The 18,879-nt window shown below is 55.8% G+C and overlaps 2 protein-coding genes across 3 annotated transcripts; both read right to left on the reverse strand.

Moving 5' to 3' along the window:
* Positions 1-1,664: 1,664 nt before the first annotated feature.
* Positions 1,665-11,735, reverse strand: ENO2 (enolase 2). Its single transcript, XM_009461464.2, has 12 exons — positions 11,578-11,735; positions 8,544-8,635; positions 7,481-7,576; positions 7,127-7,185; positions 6,035-6,104; positions 5,747-5,880; positions 4,840-5,062; positions 4,207-4,404; positions 3,877-4,078; positions 3,562-3,670; positions 2,937-2,995; positions 1,665-2,613 (listed from the first exon to the last, which is right to left on the reverse strand). Exons 2-12 carry the CDS (start codon positions 8,626-8,628, stop codon positions 2,544-2,546), a joined length of 1,305 nt encoding a protein of 434 aa, XP_009459739.1. The 5' UTR covers positions 8,629-8,635; positions 11,578-11,735; the 3' UTR covers positions 1,665-2,543.
* A 180-nt stretch (positions 11,736-11,915) lies between these two features.
* Positions 11,916-17,917, reverse strand: LRRC23 (leucine rich repeat containing 23). Of its 2 annotated transcripts, XM_009461752.2 has the most exons (7): positions 17,767-17,917; positions 17,578-17,690; positions 16,487-16,740; positions 16,260-16,390; positions 13,332-13,468; positions 12,536-12,758; positions 11,916-12,244 (listed from the first exon to the last, which is right to left on the reverse strand). In XM_009461752.2, the coding sequence occupies exons 1-7, from the start codon at positions 17,854-17,856 to the stop codon at positions 12,206-12,208; spliced, it is 987 nt and encodes a 328-aa protein (XP_009460027.2). In that variant the 5' UTR covers positions 17,857-17,917; the 3' UTR covers positions 11,916-12,205. The 2 variants fall into 2 exon arrangements, with proteins under 2 accessions (XP_009460027.2, XP_087613961.1); XM_087757835.1 differs by lacking the exons at positions 11,916-12,244; positions 12,536-12,758 and adding an exon at positions 12,787-13,197.
* Between the last annotated feature and the right edge of the window lie 962 nt (positions 17,918-18,879).

The raw sequence follows: 18,879 nt of genomic DNA on the forward strand, positions 1-18,879 counted from the left end.
ATGGTTGGACTCGATGACCTCAGAGGTCTTTTCCAACCTTAACGATTCTATGATGCTATAAAACAGTCAAGCCAGGAAATACCAAGACAAGCATGAGAAAAGGCTGCTGATAAAGCTGAAGTGAGAATCGCTTGAATCATGAGTGAACTATTGACATCGTAAAAAAACCACACCTCCAGCAATGAAGGCCCTGGCCCAAGCAAAGACCCCTACCCACTGAGCATGCTCTGTAAATTTAAAACACACTGTACCTTTAAGTAGGAGACGAGGCTTGCGAGAACCAATAGAAGCAAGGATGAATATGTGGAATGGTAAAAACACTGATAACAGCTACTCAGAATGTATAAAATGTCACTGCATGTTAACCAAGGGGTGCTGCGTTAGGGAGTTACCACCTAGCACCCGTCTCTGTGCAGACATGAAATAAATTGACATCTCGACCGTGCGTGTTATTCGGCTTTTTGCACACGGGGTAAAAGAATCCTACTTTTGGGACAACACTCTGTTGCCGATCCCCCTGTTGAGCACGTGGCGTGGCCGGCAGCGGCCTCCGTGTGCCTCCCAGCATCTTCGGGGTTTGCATTGGTTCGTTCACCCATGGGGGCATGAGGTGTGGAGCCAGACACACTGACTTTTAGGTGCAACCTTGGAGTTTGGGGTGAGTTTTACCCCCCGAGAGGCTGAGGGGGAGACTTCACAGAGACCATGGGCGAGAGGTGGCCTGCAGCTAGGACACAAGCTCTTCATTACCACCGAGAGTCGTTCTGTATTCACTAATGATCCCCGAGAAACCAAGCCTGCCTCTACCCTTACATTCTCCTTCCCACCCACTTTTCTGTTCTGGGCACGTGTGCCACAGCCTTGGTGTTCCCTTCTTGAGCCTAATGCCTTTTCTATGCTATTTAGTAAAGAATCAGCAGGGAAATGCCAATCTTTTAGTGTTGTCTTTCGATTTCGAAGTCTGCATCAGGACACAGTCGAGGGGCCTTGGCACTTGCTGAGCAACCTCAGTTGCTCCAGACTGGACTTGACCTTGACTCCAGACTGGACTGGATCTTGACTGGAGTCTGTCCAGATCAACGCTGTTGAACAGGCGCTGGGGTTTGCTGGCACTCGGCCTGCTGGGGGACCAGCTGGAGCTGGAATGCTTTCACCAAGTACTGCTGTGTTGCTCCTTTGAAACAAGACGGAGCTGAGAGAGGCGGACATCCCACCCACCCCTCCATTCACAGCTCTGCAAGCCCCTTTTGAGGAAGGAGGATCAGCTTTTTCTCTCCCAAAGACTTGCAGTTCCAGTGTACCATCACTTGATGTCAAGTGGGCAGCTGGCCTGTGGCCGGTCCCGAGGTCTTTACATCAGCGGAGGGTGCGATTAAAATCCCTGCACAGCAGATCTTCATGCGACGTCGTTTGGTGGAGATGGCGGGGGCAATTCCCACCCTCCCAGCTGCTTTCCCCTCGGCTGGGTGGCCGACGGAGCAGTCTGGCTGTGGGACAAGGCTGTGGAAGGAGGTGGGGGTACCTGGGTCTTTTCTTTCTCTTGCCAGTCCCCTCTGCGTCCTTTGGTTACCTTTCTGCGTAAGCCCCTCCTGCTTTGATGGCAAAACGTCCCCACTTCCCCAACACTGGTGTGTAGAGAGAAACATCAGGCCCAGCCAGGCAACTCAGGTGTGAAATACATTTTAATTGAGTTTAGGGATCTGTAGTTTGTCTGTTGCTCAGCTGAGCATGGGCTGTCCAGAAGGTGAAGCAGACATTATGGGCAGAAGAGAGGGTGAAGGAGTGCAAGAGGGAAGGAAACAGAGAGAAAAATGTCACGAGCGGCAAATGAGAGCATGGGTTCATTTACGGATGTGTTTTAATAGATCACCCCACAGTACTATGTGCTGACCCGGAGACTGACGGCACGCACACACACACACACCCAGTGAGGAACAGCAGTGCACTTCGATGCTAAGCTGCTGGCAAGCACAGCCCAACACAGCACAGCACTCGGGGTGGACGGAGGGGACGCTCGGGTCCCACCGCGGCTCAGCGCAAACACACGCCTGGGGCACAAGGACGCCGTAGGCCGGGACACGTACACCTACACACATGCACAACGAGAGCGAGCCACTGGCGACACTCCTCCAAACACAGCTACAGGTGCGACACTTGTCCAAACACACCAGCCGACACACATATGTTCACCGCACATGCTTTGGCGTACAAGGGGAACACACCGGGCAGCATGCTCCCGTAGTCTAACACGTGAACAGAGTGGCTCAGATGCGGCCCTGCACAAAAAAAACAAAAGACACACAATGCCTAGATCCAGAAATGCTTATGACCCCAAAGCAAGGGACAGGGTGTAGGTCTCTCTCTCATCCTTCACCTGGGTACATCTAGCCAGGGACACCTGAACTCAAGGGGGGTTGAGGGGAGAGGGAACCGAGTGGTGGAGGGAGGAGAAAGAGCAAAAAAGGGAGCAGTGGAGGGAAGGGGGCTTCAGAGTCTGTGAGGTGGGAAAGAGCAGCAGGGTGGCTGTGCCCTGGGGACAAAGTTCAAAGAACACTTGGGTTGCGAAAGTTGTGTCCGGCAAAGCGTGCTTCATCGCCAAGCTCTTCCTCAATCCTGCAGGAGAGAGAGAGAGAGACGGCGCGCATCAGGCCCTTGCTATGAGGGAGCATCGGAGGCACCAGGGCACTGGAGAGGCAGCATGGGCCGGAGGAGCTCGGCTCCTGCCAGCCACTGTGCCTGTGGGGCTGCACCCTCACGCCAAGGAGGGAAGGCATCTGCTCCAGAGAGCTCCCCGGCATCCTACTGCCATCTTTGCGCCTTGTCTTCATAACATTTCCCCCACAAGCACCATCTACCCTTGGGCTTTCAGCTTCTCCCACCCCAATTAGTCACTCCCCTCTTCTCTCTTTTGCGTTCCCATCCCTGGAGCCCCTTACCTCATGAGCTGGTTGTATTTAGCCAGGCGTTCAGACCTGCAGGGAGCACCCGTCTTTATCTGTAAAGCATTCCACAAAACAAACACTGTAAGACACTGTTATGACTCGCACCAGTTCATAGAATCATAGAATCATAGAATTATTAAGGTTGGAAAAGACCTCTGAGGTCATCAAGTCCAACCGTTAACCTGACTGCCAGGTCCACCTCTAAACCATGTCCCTAAGCACCACATCCACACGTTTTCTGAACGCTTCCAGGGACCATGATTGCACCACTTCCCTGGACAGTCTGTGCCAGTGCCTGATCACTCTCTCCGTGAAGAAATTTTTCCTAATATCCAATCTAAATCTCCCCTGGCACAACTTGAGGCCATTTCCTCTTGTCCTATCGCTTATTACTGGGGAGAAGAGACCGACCCCCACCTGGCTACAACCTCCTTTCAGGCAGCTGTAGAGAGCAATAAGGTCTCCCCTCAGCCTCCTCTTCTCCAGGCTGAGCACCCCCAGCTCCCTCAGCCACTCCTCATAACATTCATGCTCTGGATTCCCATGGTGGGGCAGGGGATTCTGTCTTCACCCCCCTTCGCTTTCCTCCAGGCCTGCATGTGGCCTAGGTCTCACCTACCTGCCCGGTGCACAGTCCTACAACCAGATCAGCAATGAAGGTGTCTTCGGTCTCCCCAGATCGGTGGCTCACCATCACACCCCAGCCATTCTCCTGGGCCAACTTGCAGCTGCAAGGAGCGAGAAATGCAGTCAGCAGCTCCCAGTCCTATAACCACCGCCTACACAGGGCGAGATCCAGGCACTCTCTCCTCCCACCCTCAGCATCCTACGCTCTGGTGGAGACAAAAGTCTATTCATCCAATGGATAGCCTGACAGCCTGCTGTGGTTCATCACCAACCCTTTCACAGGAGAAGGGCAGCGGGCTGGACTTACGCTTGGATGGCCTCCGTGACAGATCCAATCTGGTTGACTTTGAGCAGGAGGCAGTTGCAGGCCTTCTCTTCAACAGCTCGCTCGATGCGCTTGGGGTTTGTCACTGTCAGGTCGTCCCCCACTATCTGAATCCCCACATTGGCCGTGAACTTGGACCAGGCCTCCCAGTCATCTTGGTCAAAGGGATCCTCGATGGAGACCACTGAAGGGAGAACAGAAGAGACATGAGTCAAAGCTGCCTCCCTTCCCACCCCAAAAACAAAGAGGGAATGCACCTGTTAACTATGCAACACCAGTGCTGATTCCCTACTGCCAAGCACAGCAGCTTACCTGGATAATCACGTACAAAGCTTTGGTAGAGATCGCCCAGCTCATCTGCAGAAATGTAGCGGCTTGGGTCATCTGGGGACTTGAAGTCCAGGTCATATTTGCCATCACGGTAGAACTCGGAGGCTGCCACGTCCATACCGATGACAATCTTGTCCGTGTAGCCTGCCTTGTCGATAGCTTCCTTGAGGAGCTCCAGAGCTGGGAGGAGGAAAGTTGCAGTCATGAGAGTCAGCCTGTGCAGAGAGCTCTGACTTTCAGTGGGAACCTCTCCTAGGAGGGTCCTGAGAGCCACTGAGAGCCTGACGGTGTGATGGGAGAGGTAGAAGGGAGCCCAGGGTGCAACAGAAACAGGCCGAGGAGCTGTGGATGCCATATGCAAAAGGACGAGGAGGAATTAAAATACAATCCACAGCTCAGTTGGGGGAAGGCCTTGGAAAAGTCTGCGTGCACGTGAAAGGTTTGTATGGAGAGGCTGTGACAGATCAAGGCCACCTTAGAAATCATCCCCTAACACAGGAGGTCAATGACACTGAGGCATCATATTTTGAACCAATCTTTGGGGAATGCTGCGAGCTGGGTGTAGGAAGCCATAGCTTTGCAGGCAGGGGTACCCCATCTCTGCAGGGCTCTCACCTTCACTGTTTTCCAAGATGTTGGGGGCAAAGCCTCCCTCATCACCCACATTGGTAGCATCTTTGCCATACTTCTCCTTGATGACGCTCTTGAGGTTGTGGTAGACTTCGGCCCCGATGCGCATGGCATCGCGGAAGCTTTCAGCTCCCACAGGCAGGATCATGAACTCCTGCATGGCCAGTTTGTTGCCTGCGTGGGAACCTCCATTGATCACGTTGAAAGCCTGGAAGAGGCCATGAGAGAATCAGAGCTGAAGGAACCGGTCTTGGCACCACCTAGACGAGACTCACAGGTGAGTCACCGTGCCCGTTCATGCCACGTCCCACAGGGTAATGTAACACACCAGCTACAAGGCATAGGCACATACAGGCTGGTGTCTTCCTTCCAACAGTGGCTCAAAGCAAATGGTTGGAGAGGACTTTCCCACCTGTTTCCCTCTCAGAGATCTCCTGAGCTCTATGCGTTTACCTGTGCTGTGTTTATCTGTATGTGTTTATCAGCAATGCTACGTCAATCTCTCATCCAGGATCTTTCTCCTTGACCCCGAGAACATTTTAGCATCCACAGCACCCTTTGTGAAGGAATTTCACAGGGCAGCTACCCCGGTGTGAAGACTCGCGTTCCCTTGTTTTGAACTGCGCCGCAGAGGGTTCGCATGATGCCCTCTGGTTCTTGTGCTAAGAGTGGGATTCTCAGTCAGCCCCCACCACAACCTCTGCCGTACCCTCCTCAGGCCCCTCTTTTCCATATTGAAACCCGACAAAGCTCAGGCCTTGGTTTGCTTCCTTGAGGAGTGCAGTGCATTCAGCTGATGTCCTATACCCCTTCCTTCTCTACCTCCCAACACACCCTTTGAACTTTCTTTTGGAGTTTCTGAAGGTGGATATCAAGGACAGAAGAGTCTTACTGGCACAGGAAGGATGAGATCGGAGTTGCCGGCCAGGTCAGCAATGTGCCGGTACAGGGGGACATCCTTCTCTGCGGCTCCTGCCTTGCACACGGCCAGCGAAACTCCCAGGATAGCATTGGCACCAAACTTGGCTGTGGGCAAAGCCAAGGAAGAGTTAGGCTTGCCCACCAGGTGCCCTTGCCAGCCCAGCCTTGGGCGCACCACAGCTCTGACAGTGCCTCCCGCTCCAGCCCTGCAGCCTCCCACGCTCTTTACTTCCCAGGCCAAATAAAAGGAAGGAATTACATTTGTTCTCTGTGCCATCCATCTCAAGCATCAGATTGTCTATCTTGTCTTGATCCACAACAGAGAGGCCCTGCAAGAAAGAAACAGCTCTTGAGAAGGGGAGGCTGAGAAGAGCCGTTGGCTCTGGTGTGCAGGAAAGGCGGTATGGATGGAGAAGCTGGGGGGTACGGGAACCTTTTTAGCTTGTGGGGGTACATATACACGCAAAGCTCTGGAAATTAGTGCCTCGGTATGTAGTCAAGTTAGGTAACCACGATGATGTTGCTGCAGCGCGGTGTAGATATACCCACGCTGGAGAGGGGATCAGCAGCAGCCCAGGCGAGGCCATGCATTGCTGGGGACACAGGACTCCCTTGGGGATTTACCCAGCCTTTTGGCAGCTTCCAGGGAGCTTTGTGGTGCTGTGGCCACACAGAAGCTAGGCAGAACAGTACATGCTCAACCCCAAGCAAGCGAATGTAGACTGGATGGAGCCATCCCCAGGAGCGAGGTGGAGAGCAGGATTAGGCCCAACACAGGCAGCTCTCCACCAGGCTGGGTGTTTTTCAGGGGTGGAGAGAGCTGGGCTCTCAGCCACGGGCTGCGTGGGCTGTGATGTGTGGCTTCAGCTCAGCTCTCCTCAGAGCAGGCGCCAGGTCCTCAGGTGTAAACAGGTTGCAGATGTGACACCACCGCTCCGCAAGGCTGTGCTGGGGGTGCTGCCAGACCTTGCACGGTACAATCATTGCTCATTATACCGTGAATCCTGCGTGGGACAAAGGGGTGTGAGGCCACAGACATGTGGATGAGGTTCAGTGCTTGAGGAGGAGCACATCTGAAAGAGGGAGAAAGCTCTACAGGGAGCATCGAGGGGACTAGTTAGGTGGTACAGATGCTGCGGTGGACCAGGTAGCATTAAATCCTTTCCGCCCAGAGGAAAGATCGCTGTGGACACATACAGGCATGGAGGGCAGGAGGGGTGTGCCCAGGTTCACAGGGAGCATCACTATGTCTGTTAACCCAGTGAGATGAAGAGAGGCAGAAACAGAGATCGGGGGACAGAGACGGACGAGAGTAAGCGTTGGACAAGGGAGAACAAAGAGAAATCCTTACAGAGCCCACGAGAGCCGGGGCGACAGTGCTGTTGATATGATCCACGGCCTGCAGGACCCCTAAAGGAGGGAAGAGACAGAGAAAAAGAGAGAGAGAGAGAGAAAGAAAGAGAGGGTGAGGCAAAGAAGAGAGCAGAAAGAGGGAGGGAGAGGACCGACAGAGAGACTGAGAGAGGGAGGCAGCGAGGGAAGATCGAGGCCTGATCTTTCACTTTACGCTAGGTCTGTGCCTCTGTGGTCTCCCTGAGGGCAGTGGGACACATCCACATCACGCCAGAGGATGAGCGGTACCCTCCGGCGGAGCCCCACGCACAGGCAGCCCCGGGGACGGGGTGCGGAGCAGGCGTCTGCCCACCTTTTCCGAGGAAACGCGACTTGTCGTTGTCTCGCAGCTCCAGTGCTTCGTAGATACCGGTGGACGCACCGCTGGGGACCGCCGCTCGAAACATGCCTGGGAAACAGCAAAACACAGGTGTGAGACGAGCAGAGGGTGAAAAAGGGGGAAAACCCTCATGGACTGCTTCTGGCCTGCTTTCGTGGGAGAGGATGTGGCAACTGCTTGTGCAAACGGGTGGTCCTGCTGGCTGGCTGGTCTTCTCAGAGGTGGAATACCTCTCGGAGGTGGAGCACCTCTTGGAGGTGGAGCACCAGGGTGGCAGAAATAAATGCACCCAGGGCTTCCAGACTGAGAAACCTAGATCTCCTGCACCCCGAGGTCCACACTGATCCCAGAACTACGGGTGATGGGTGGAAGTCTGGCTCCTCAGCCCTCCTCCTGGTTCCAGAGGCAGCCTGACCACAGTTGCCAGTGGCTTCCTCACCCTCAGACTGGGGCTGGGTTTCTGCCTCGGTGAAGAAGGAACAGACTGGTCGGATGCCTGCTCTGGCCCCTCACTGCTCCTCACCCCTCAGCCCACCGAGCTTTGGGCCCAGCGCAGATGCAGCTCCTCCAGTTGAGACACATGTGCACGTACATGCCCGCACAGAGATCTCGGGGACAAACCTTCCCCCCCCATGAGCACGGCCATGGATGCGTTTCCAAACTTGTACCGTGTCCCAGGACTAAAAGCATAGCTGCAGCAGGGCATCGCGGGGATACGACAAGAAGGTAAATACATTTATGTTAACGAAACTTTCCGTCCCTGCTACTAGCAGGCACATGGCTCAAGTCACATACACGGCAGCCAGCTATCGCGTCGTGATTTGCCCAGCACGTGTGCAAAGTTGCTGAGCACACACACAAGCAGAGCCACCAGCAGAATTTTGGACGCTGCCTCTTCCCCTGGCCTGCTGTTTGCCAGAGGTTCACCAGAGAAGACCCTCCGTGCTCTCGGCAGAACATGCCAGGCTGCCGTGCAGCGCCAGCTCTGCCGGGGTGGGCAGGAGTTCCCCTCCATCTCTTGTCCTCACCCGCATACCTTTGTGTGTGTACAGGTCCACCTCAACGGTGGGGTTCCCACGGGAGTCCAGGATCTCACGGGCATGGATCCTCTCGACTGCCATGGTGAGCCTGTGGAGGGGAGAGGAGAGGACAGGACATGTTCAGCTCCGAGAGGCCCCAGGACATGGTGCTCACCCTTCTAATGTCTAGACAAGATACCAACAGAGAGAAGGGAGCTCAGGGAAGAGCGGCATTAGGAGCTGGAGCTAAAACTATTGGCTCAAGGAAATTTAGAAATTGCTATTAAAACCCAGATTGTGGGAATCTACCCACATTTTGTCCAGGAGCTGGTTATCTATTTGAATTTATTCTGTCCCGTTGCTGCAGATGACAAACTGGGAGCTCGCTCTCCCTGCACCACGGCTGCTCAGGGCTCCTGATATAAGCCCGAGTGGCAGAGATGGGGAGGGTGCCACAGCATCCACGGGCAGCGGAGAGGGAGGGATCAGCTGGCGGGCTGCCCCCGTCCCCAGCGCCAAGGACGGGGCACCAGCTCCCGGCGTCTTCCTTCCCCTTGCCGGGAGGCGAGGACGGTCCCCGCCAGGGCCAGGCAGCGAGCAGCCGCTGTGTTTGTGCGCGATGGGCAGGGAGCCAGCCCAGCGTGGTGGCTGCCTGGGGCAGAGCCGGGCAGGGGGGCAGCTGGCTCGCAGGGACCCACAGCCCCTCTCCAGCCCATGGCGGGGGGAGCTGCCCCAGCCTGGCTTTCGCAGACCCCCAGCCGTGTCCCCCGGCCGAGCACCCAGCTCAGCCTTCCCGTCTCCCCGGTGAGCCACCGGCTCAAGCTGTGCTGAGCGTGGAGGAGGCCAGCAGCCAGAGGAGCCATCTTGCTGAAGGCCGTGGTGCCTCAGACGTGGGAGAGAGGGCTCTGAAGGGAGGGAGGACCTGGCCCTGCCTGAACACAGGGGCTGGGCCCAGCTCCCGACCCTTCGCTTCGCTCCTGAGAGGGGGAAGGGGATGAGACCGGGAGGCATCTCTGTTGGAAGAGGAGGGTGAGGAAACCTGGCATTTTGGGGCACCGGGTTGAACCTGAAGTGGAAAACAGGCTGGTGGATGAGGACGGCTGTTTGAAAGAGCTTCTCTTGCTGAAGTTTGCTCCCTAGGGGGTCCAAACCAACTCGTTCCCCCCATCCCACCTCCTGATTCCCCTGGCCATGGGGTCGTGTGATGCCGGGCAGCTGCATCCCCCCGGAGAGGGAGCAGCAGCGAGGTGCGTGTCACCCCAGGCCTGCCAGGTTTTCCTCCCCCGGCTCCCACGGATGATTCACTCAACCCTGAGCAGGGCCAGACCCACGCAAAACTTGGTGCAGAGGTCGGGCCTGGGGTAACTACGAGGCCCCAGCCAGAACCACGCCGTGGTGCGTGTGAGCGCCTGGCAGCGGTACGGCCAGCACAGGGGCACAGCATGGGGGTGTGCTGCAAACCGCACATCACGGCGCTGAGGGGAGCTAAGAAGCAGGCTGGGGGAAGCCGGAGTCGGCTCTCGACCCCGTTGCCTCGGGTGGGTGGAAATCACAGGGGCGCGAGGAAATGGCGCTGCTCTGAAGTTTCAGCAAGGGCTTCCCGTCCTGGGGAGTTTCAGTCAGCGACACCAGGGCTCTCTGGAGCCTGCGCAGGGCCCTCCACCGTGTCCATCTGGGCTGGGATCCCCCATCAGCCGCTTTGGCAGCGCTCCTCACGCCATCTGGCACATGCCGCGGGAACTTCTGCCAGAGCCGTGCCCGCGCAGCTGCGAGCTTCCTTTGCAGCAGTGCCCTGGCCATGCCCCAACAGCCTCCACGGGGGAGAGAGGAGCAGGACCCCCATTAAAGTGATCTTTGACAGCACGACCCGTGCCAGACGCAGCGCCTCTCTGCTTACGTGCTCACGTTGCCCGTGGTCACGTTGCCCGTGGTCACATCCCTCTGCCCACATCCACCTGCCCCCGTTGGGGCCAGCTCCGAGGAAGCCAAATGACAAGCCCAAATCCTGCCTTGCCTGCCCCACCCCATCACTCACTCGATCCCTTCTCCTCTCTAGTCCTTCACACCCCTTTCTCCACTTGTCTTGCTGCCCCGTGTCACCCTGCTTTTGCCCTCCTTTGAACAGCGCAAAGAACCACCCTGAAATCCCCGGCATTGGCTGCGCTGTCCTGAAAGGAGGTCAAAGGCGGATAAGCCGGGATAAGGGATTGGGATGGAGCCATAGCCGGGAGCCCATAGATCAGAGTGAGGAGGAGAGAGGAGCCAGGCTGGAGGCTGGGCAGCCTCCCTTGAAGAGGGCACGCGGGGAGACGGGCACTGCTGCAGTGCCTTCCTTCGTGGCACTGTGCGTCGCCAGGGCACCGTCTCGCTGGCGTTCGCGCTGCAGCAGTTCCCCCTCCCCGCCAGGCAGGCCAGCATGGCGAAGACCTTTTCCCCAAGCCACCGCCACCGGGTCCCGTGTGCTGCTGCGATTCCCCCGGGGCTGGGCACTGCTCCCAGGAAGCCCGCACTGCTGCAGTGTCGCGCGGGTGATGCAGCTCTCGCTTGCTTGACTGTCACCTCCTCTCCCTGCTGCCCTCCCCTCCCCTGTGTGGTGTGGGGCTGTGCAGATAAGAAAACACCCCCTCTCCTCCCTCCCTCTCCCTGGGACCCAGCTGAGCGCCTGTGTTTATGTCAACACCTCCGGAGGCTGGGGGGCTTTGCCTCCTCCCCACTCCCACCCCCTTCCCCCAGTAAAGCTCCATCCCGGCAATGCCCTTGGGAGCAGCACCTATCCTTCTTGGTTGCCCCCCTCCTGCAATTCCCCAGGTTCACATCTGAAAGGATGCTTGCCGGGAGTAGGGAAGGAGGGAGTACCTGAAATTAAAATACGAAAGAAAAGTGAGAAGGGGGGCGGGTGAGGAGAAAGAGGTGGGAGGAAGCGAGGGGAGTTTCGTTGTTAATGCCGCTCACCGGGGTCCTTCTCCGCAGGGACCCCAAAGTGCCTGTGGGGTTTGGGGGGCATGGGGTGGGGAGCAGAAACCTGCATGCGGTGAGGGGGGAGACACTTACCTTCCTAGGGCAGGGGCGAAGGAGAGATTGGGAGAGTGCTGGCAGAAAGGAGAGAGGACGAAGCCGAGGAGGGATGCAGGACCTCAAGGGGAGATGATGTGTCCTCTGAGCCAACGGCGGCAGCAGCAGGATGGAGACGCCCCTGATAGGGCCGGGACAGCAGCATGTGACCCAGAGCTGCGATGAGTCAGGATTTAGCAAAGCTTTGCAAACAGCACGTAGAGGATGGAGAGAGAAAGAGAGAGAGAGGGGATAGACGTAGACAGACGAGGGTGAGAGAGCCAGGGAATAGGAGTGGGTGTGCAGGATAAACAATTCCAGTCACTCCAGGCTCATTAATTATTTTTATTCAAATCAGAAAATCTTTTTGGGAGCCATAAATCACCACAGAACCTGTAACTCTCCCCTTTCCCCTTTTCCCTCTCGGGCCTACTGAGAACAGAGCATATGAGCGCAGTGGCTGCAAAACCACTGCAGTACCTCAGGGCAGCTTGCAGGACCAGGGCGGGCAGCCCTCCTCTTTTCTCCAGGGGCAAAACGAGGTGAAGGTCGCTTTCCCAGCCGCGTACGTGGGGGAAGGAATCTCTATATCTTGACCGGCTCCGGGAAAAGGTGTTAAAACCAGGGGTCACTCATTCACATCACCCTGGAGAGCTCCCTCCATTTCCTGACGAAGGCAAGAGGGAGAAGTTAAATGACTCCACCACGCCTGACTTCTTTTCCCCTTTCACCGCTCAGTTCTGGTAGTGGGGTCAGGAATGGCAGCAGGGTTGCGCTGCCGGCCAGCGCAATCAGGTTGCGAAGCCCGATCTCTGTTTCAGGCTCCTCTGCCCTTGGGACTGAGCTCCCTCAGCCTTCTCCTCATGTAATCTAGAGGAGGAGAGGCTTGATCAGCATGTTTGGTCCTCTCTCTTTCCCTTCACTTCCTTCTCCTCCCCCCCCGCCGTGCTGTTCCCACCTTTTCTTCTTCCCGTCTTTTCCGACGGATTTTGTTCGCCTCTGCCCGCTCATCTTGCTCAAATAGGTCCTTGTCGAGGCGTTGCAGGTGTGGCAGCAGGGCCAGGACCTCCAGCCGGTAATTGGCTTCATCAGAGCACGGATTGTCCGACAGCACCAGTGCCTGCAGCGTGGGGAGGACCTGCAGTTTTGCCACCTCCTGAAGGCTACTGATCCCGTTGTTCCTGAAGAAGAAGAAGCAGAGAGGGCAGGGGAAAGAGACACGCGCAAGCAGTGAGGGCCCTTCGGAACAGTAAGCTGGCAAGACAAAGCAAAACTGAGCAGCATGGTAGACCGCAGACCTTAGACCACAGACCTGCGATCTACGATCCAGATCTGGCCGCAGCTCCCCAGACCGAGGGACAAAAAGGACATCTCTGGATTTCCCTGTGCTCAAACAGCCCATGGCATTGTCTGCTATCGCCATCGCCTTGTACGGCAAATGCTGAAAAGCAAAGGGCGCTTGCCGTCATGTCCAGGAGACAGAGAATGCGCAGCGAGGGCTCCAAAGGAGTTATGGCAAGGCATAAAAAGTATGAGGTGGGGTCTGAGAGTGACTGAAGCTGTTTTCCGAGAAGCCTGGGAAGGGTCCTGGCTGTTATACTCCTAGACAGCTGAGCACTCCTAGACAGTTAAGGATGGTAAAGATCAACCCCTTCCCATCAGGTCTTCCAACTTCCAAAGGAGCCAGAAAATCCTAAAGACCTAAACGGGAGTACAGGCGTCTCTGGTCCCGACAGAGAGCAGGGAGGACCTACCGTAGATTGAGGTACTGCAGGGACTTCATGCTGCTACAGAATCCATCCAGGGCCTCGAGCTGGTTGTCACGCAGGTGCAGCGTTGTCAGCTGCTCTAGCCCCTCGAGGCCTTCAAGGCTCCGAATGGCGTTCTGGGCCTGGGCACCAGGGAGGCAGGAAGAGAGGAGGGAAAAGGGGACACACGGGAGAGGGAACGGCCGTTATGTCTGGCCTTTAAAGCTCTTTCTACCCTTCAGACTCCCCACCACTCATAACACAGCCTTCTCTGAAGCTAGATCAGGTTCCTCAGGGGCTTGCCCAAATGGGTTCTAAGTATTCCGATTCAAGGACCAAAAGTTTGCTGAAAAAGTGTTTCCTGCAGCATCACTTGGTGACCGAGAGGAAGCCACCCCAGATGAATACTCCACTGCCAGCACAGCATCCCCTTCCCCAGCAGTGCCGAATCTGAGCCCCCGAGGCCTCAGAGAGCAACAGCGTGGAGGGGAAAGCACGGAGCTGAGCCCAGAACAAGCGTGTTTCAAGGATGAATAACCAGCCCCTCTCAGTCACACAGTCCACGTAGTCCAGGGATCTTCCAGCGTCAGCCGTTTCTCTTGTGGGGGCAATCTACTACCAAGAAGTCTCCCCTTCTACTCCTCTAGGAGCAGAAGCGGGCTGAGTGTTCCCGAGAGGGGCCGCAGGGGGGGTGGGAGTTGTCGGTTGGTTTAATTTTAAGCGCTTCCTGGTATAATTGTTGTTATCCATACCTAAGCGCACCTTCTTGCAACAAATCTGACAATCTTACAGCAGGAAGAATGTGTCCTGCCAATTCAAAATTCCCCATCATCGGATTTCATTCACTTCACTGTGATGTGAGTGACAAGACGGGGAAATACGAAGCTGAGAATGCCTGAGACTGATGAAAGGGGCACAGGATGAACTGGTGGGGTAAGAGAAGAGTTTAAGGACGTGGTCACTCAGGAAAAGGACATTTTATAGAAAAGAAGGACTCTAACAGAAACCGGACAAGGAGAAGTCTGGACCGGCTGGGCCAAGTAAAGAGGGTGACACAAGGACAAAAAGAGGAAAGTCGGAGATGTAGCGAAGGTCGTGTGAACAGATTTAACAACCAGGATGGATCGGTAAATTGTACCTCAGAGGAAATCAGGAGCTGCTGTGGGAAATGGGGTGGGGAGCTCACAGACCACTGGTCTGTAAAATGGATAGGAACCTCCCATCACTCTCACTTTCTTCATTACTCCAGTTTGAATAATTTATCGGCTCTGGCCCTGCAAGCACTAACGGGACAAATGCCAAATGGATTTTTTTCAGGGTTGGGTTTTTTCCCCTCAATCAAAGAACATTCCATATGACTCCTTTAATTAAACGCTCGCATCATCACCTTACCTTAGATACCAGTTCTTCGCATAGACGTGATGCCGCCGTTTCTTACGGAAAGCTACTACAACATGTTCCCCATGATTCCCTCTCCTCTGCCTGCATACCTGACCTTGCTCTAGCTAGCCTTTGTCACCACCGCTGCACAGTGACCAGGAACCGACACCGCCCTGCTGACGGCAGCGATCCTCAAACCGTTGCAAGTGCCGCACGGTAAGCAGCCAGCTCGTAGTCTTCCCGCTAGTAGGTATACCTTTTCTAACGCTGAATTTCATATGTCATACGTTAACCAAATTTGGTTCAGGGCCTTTAAATTGAACCCTTTGTCTTGAACCCTGTCCTTGAGGCATCAGCTTCATCTACCCATGGCTCAAGTCATACCAAAATCTTTATATAGAAAGCAAAGCAGTGCTGGGAGAGACCACCTCCGAAATGATTTAGTGACCGGGCGGACATGGGAGACAAATTCAAGCCCCAAAGATTCCTGAGAAATGAGTCAGTTGTTCTAGTTTTAATAATCACGTCTTGCAATTTGCCCGCTTCTTATGTGCAGCTCAGAAATTGCTCAATCATGCCAGGAACCTTCTTTAAATATCAGTGCAGTGTTTGCTTCCCCCCAATCATTCACTAAAGCGACTGGTTTCACTTTGAAATTCTGTATTATATCTAGTGACTTCTCCACTTCATCCCTTCTCCCAGCACCTCTAGCCCTAAAATGTCAGTTTTCCACCAGAAAATTGCAGACAATCTCAGCAAGCAACCTCCTCAGTGTTTTCTGCCAGGGAGCCTCGATGAAAAGAAACCATACAGCTTTGCAAAGCCTTTATCATCTTTAACTGCTTTTTAAGAGGCAGTGACTCAGGACACCTATCCAGTCTTCGCAAGCTGTAGCACGGTGTGATGCATGGGACTAAGCCATACATGCTTTCTTCACTCGCGTCTCTAGAAGTAAATGTTCCCTGAAGCAATTGTTTATGGCATTAAGAAATTGCTTCTCCTATCTTAGTTTCACTGCGCTCTTCAATCCGTTGCTGTTTTGGCAGCTGAAGGTGTGAATCATATAATTGTGCTGGTTTTAAACCGGTATTTGATTAGGCTCATCAGAGAGGAGAAAGAGGCGTCACCTCCCCCTGTCACCCAGAGCAAACCTGTTGCTTTCCCCGCTGACCTCCTGGGGTCCTGGGACACACAGAATACAGGCTTCCCCAACGCTGCCAGAAGGGAATACTGCTCTCCCGTAGGAAGCGGGGAGGGAAGAACCCGGCGCGCTGAACATTGCCAACTCCTTTGCTCTCTGCAGAGGATTTACTGGCTACTCCCTTCGCACCATCTGGGCAGACAGCGTAGAAGGAGCTACCTCAAAGAAGTGATTTTGTCTCTTTAGCTCTCTGAAATCTGTTCCTCGCTCGGGCTGAGAAGATTGAACTGAATGGGCTAGCACAAAAATGCCGCTGCTTTGAAGGGGAGAGCCTCCTCCCCTCCTCCCAGCGTCTGGAGGTGCCGGGCTCTGCAGCAGCTCTGTCCCACTCCCCGAGCTGGCTGATCCCTTACCAGGTAGAGGTTCTTGAGCTTGGGAAGACTGAGGCCTGCTGTGCTCTCTAGCATGTTTCCTCGCAGCTCCAGGATTTGCAGGTTGAACAATTGGCCATGACTGAGGCCCAGCGCTGTCTGGATTTTATTTCCTGAGTGCCAGAGGGGGAAGAAACAACGAAAGAGTTAATCCCACCCAAAGGGAGCGTCCCATGTGCACAAGAATGAAGGGAGATGGTCTGTGTCACCTTTCAGGCAGAGGCTGGCTAAGCGGGGGTGAGTAATGCCCTCCGTATCCTTGATGCGGTTGTGAGCAAAGCTGATGATCTGGAGGTAGGGCAGCTCCTGCATGCAGGCGCTGGTAAGCAGATTCCCATCCACCTTCAGCCAAAGCAGGTGGGTTAGGCTGCTCAGCGGAGACAAATCTTGCAGCTTGTTCTCTGACAAATCCACATACCGCAGATGAATGAAGCGTTCGAGGAGGCTGATGTCTGTCAAGTCCCTGTGGGAGGGAGGATGTGAATAAAACATCTCTCATATTTCCCCCTGCTACCAGCTTTCAGTTTGCTCCTCACCACTGCTGGAGGGAGGGCATCCTCCTCTCCTGCTTCCCTGCTGTCCTAGGAAGCCTTGCTGGAGAGAAGGAGGAAAAAGGCAGGCGATAGGGACAGGCCAAATAATAGTCTGTAAACAAGGCCAAATGGTAAGATTGGACCTGCTTTCTTGGCTCAAGGACTACTTCTTCCCCTTGAAATGTAGCTCTCAGGAGACCAGAGCAGAAAAGAGGATAAATTTGGGGGATGGGGCTGTTAGACAGTAGTGGTAATACCAAGGACTGTGTGGAAGGACTTTCCTAGTGGGAAAAAGCTGGTTGAGATACCTATGAGGCTGCTGAAAGACACAGTCTCACTGACTAGGTGATGTGGGCTAGGGTGGTGTGGGTGTACTGATGGGGCTGAGGCTCCAAACTGTCCCCAGGCCATTGTGGCGCTCTATTTACAAGTGCCTGCCTTAAAGGTTAGCAGTTAACAGGAGAGATGCTTAATGGATATTTCTCAACGTGACTGTGGGGAGGTCACCCTGTCCAGGTCCCCCTAGACCGGAGTCCAGAGGGATGGACGGGCTCCCCTCAATCTATGGGGATGCTGACGTTCCCGCCTGCCCGTCTGGCTGCGGTGGAGGCAGTCCCCAGCTCAGGGCTGCGGATGGACGAGCTACGCTGAGGCGCAGACTGGAAGCCAGAGAGCTGGAGAACACGGCCTGGCAACGCTCCTGCCCCACCGGTGGCCTCACGGCTACAGACAGATGCCTTCTCCTGGGGCGGGTGTTGCACACTCACTTGTATTTGGCTTCAAATTTCACGTAGGCGTGGGCCAGGCCATTGCCGGTCTTACAGAGGAGAGAGAGACCCTCCTTCAAGACCTCCTCCGTCAGGGGACGCGGGGCCGGCACCTGGGAGAGAAGGAGAGAGCCCAAGGCCAGCGCTGGCCTAACGGCAGCCAGAGGGTGCTGAGGCCCCCTCCCTCACCTGTTCTTCCTCCTCCTGCTCCGACAACGCCTCCTCCTCTCCCTCCTCCTGAAGGCCGTACTCGTCCCCCTCCAGCTCCTCGCCCTCCATCCCCGCAGGCCCCGCGGAGGGCGGGAGGCTCCCTCAGGCCCGCCGGCGGTCGCCACCCTGGGCTGCCATGGAAACCGGGGAGGCGGGGCCCGGCGCCGCTGCCATAGCAACCGCGCTGAGTGACAGCGCGGGGGCGGGGCGGGGGCCTCTTCCTCCCCTTAGCCGCCTCAGCCGCGCCGGCCTCATCCTCCGACCTTGCCCAGAGCCTCCCCTTCTCTCACCAGCGTTGTCCTCAACCCCCCCCCCAGTCCTCACCTTTCCGACAGAATGTGAAACCCAAAGTCTCGTCAGCTCGGAGGAAACCCCTCCAAAAAGAGACTGCTGGTCTCTCAGGGCGAGGGCGTCCCGCTCGATCGCCGGCGGCAGCGCGGGCGCCGCGGGTTTTGCCGTTCGTCGGCCATCCAAGCTCCCTGGGGTTTCTTTTTTTCATCGTCCTGCTGGCCACGCTCCTCTCAGCGGGCCGCTTGGGTCCGTTTGCCGCAGTAGCTTGTCATTTTTGGTGCTAAATTCCGCGTGGAAACCTCAGAGCGTGTCTCTCCTTCATCGGAAGGACTTTGTGATCTTACTCTGCTTTCCCAAGTGCTCCCGGCCCTTCCCAGCTGGGTAACATCTGCAATTAGTAGGAGCGTATCCGGAGAACTGAAGGATCATTTTGGTGGGAAGGGGCCACTGGAGGCTGTCCTGGCCCCCTCCCCAGCTCAAAATGGGGCCAGCTTCAAAGTTAGGCTGGGCTGCACTGGGTGGCGGTCACTTGGGTGGTGAGTATCTCTGAGGAAAGACATTCCCTCCGGTAAATGTTTAATTAACACCTTGAGCCGAATTAGGCTTGGGTTCTGCATGAAACCTCCCACGACGTGATCTCCCGGACGCCGGGAAGCCGCTTTTGGGATACGGTGTCCCCACCGGCTGCCCGTGACGCCGAGGTTGCCGGTGCCCAGCAGACGCCATCGGTGCCCGCCCAGCTGTGGCACCCGAGGGCAGGCGGGTGGCCGTGGCCCCGCCGGCTGCCGAGCAGAGCCCGCT

This window comes from Nipponia nippon, unplaced genomic scaffold (assembly GCF_047370975.1).
Source record: "Nipponia nippon isolate SJK-2023a ecotype South Korea unplaced genomic scaffold, ASM4737097v1 scaffold_2, whole genome shotgun sequence".
Lineage (NCBI taxonomy): Eukaryota > Metazoa > Chordata > Aves > Pelecaniformes > Threskiornithidae > Nipponia > Nipponia nippon.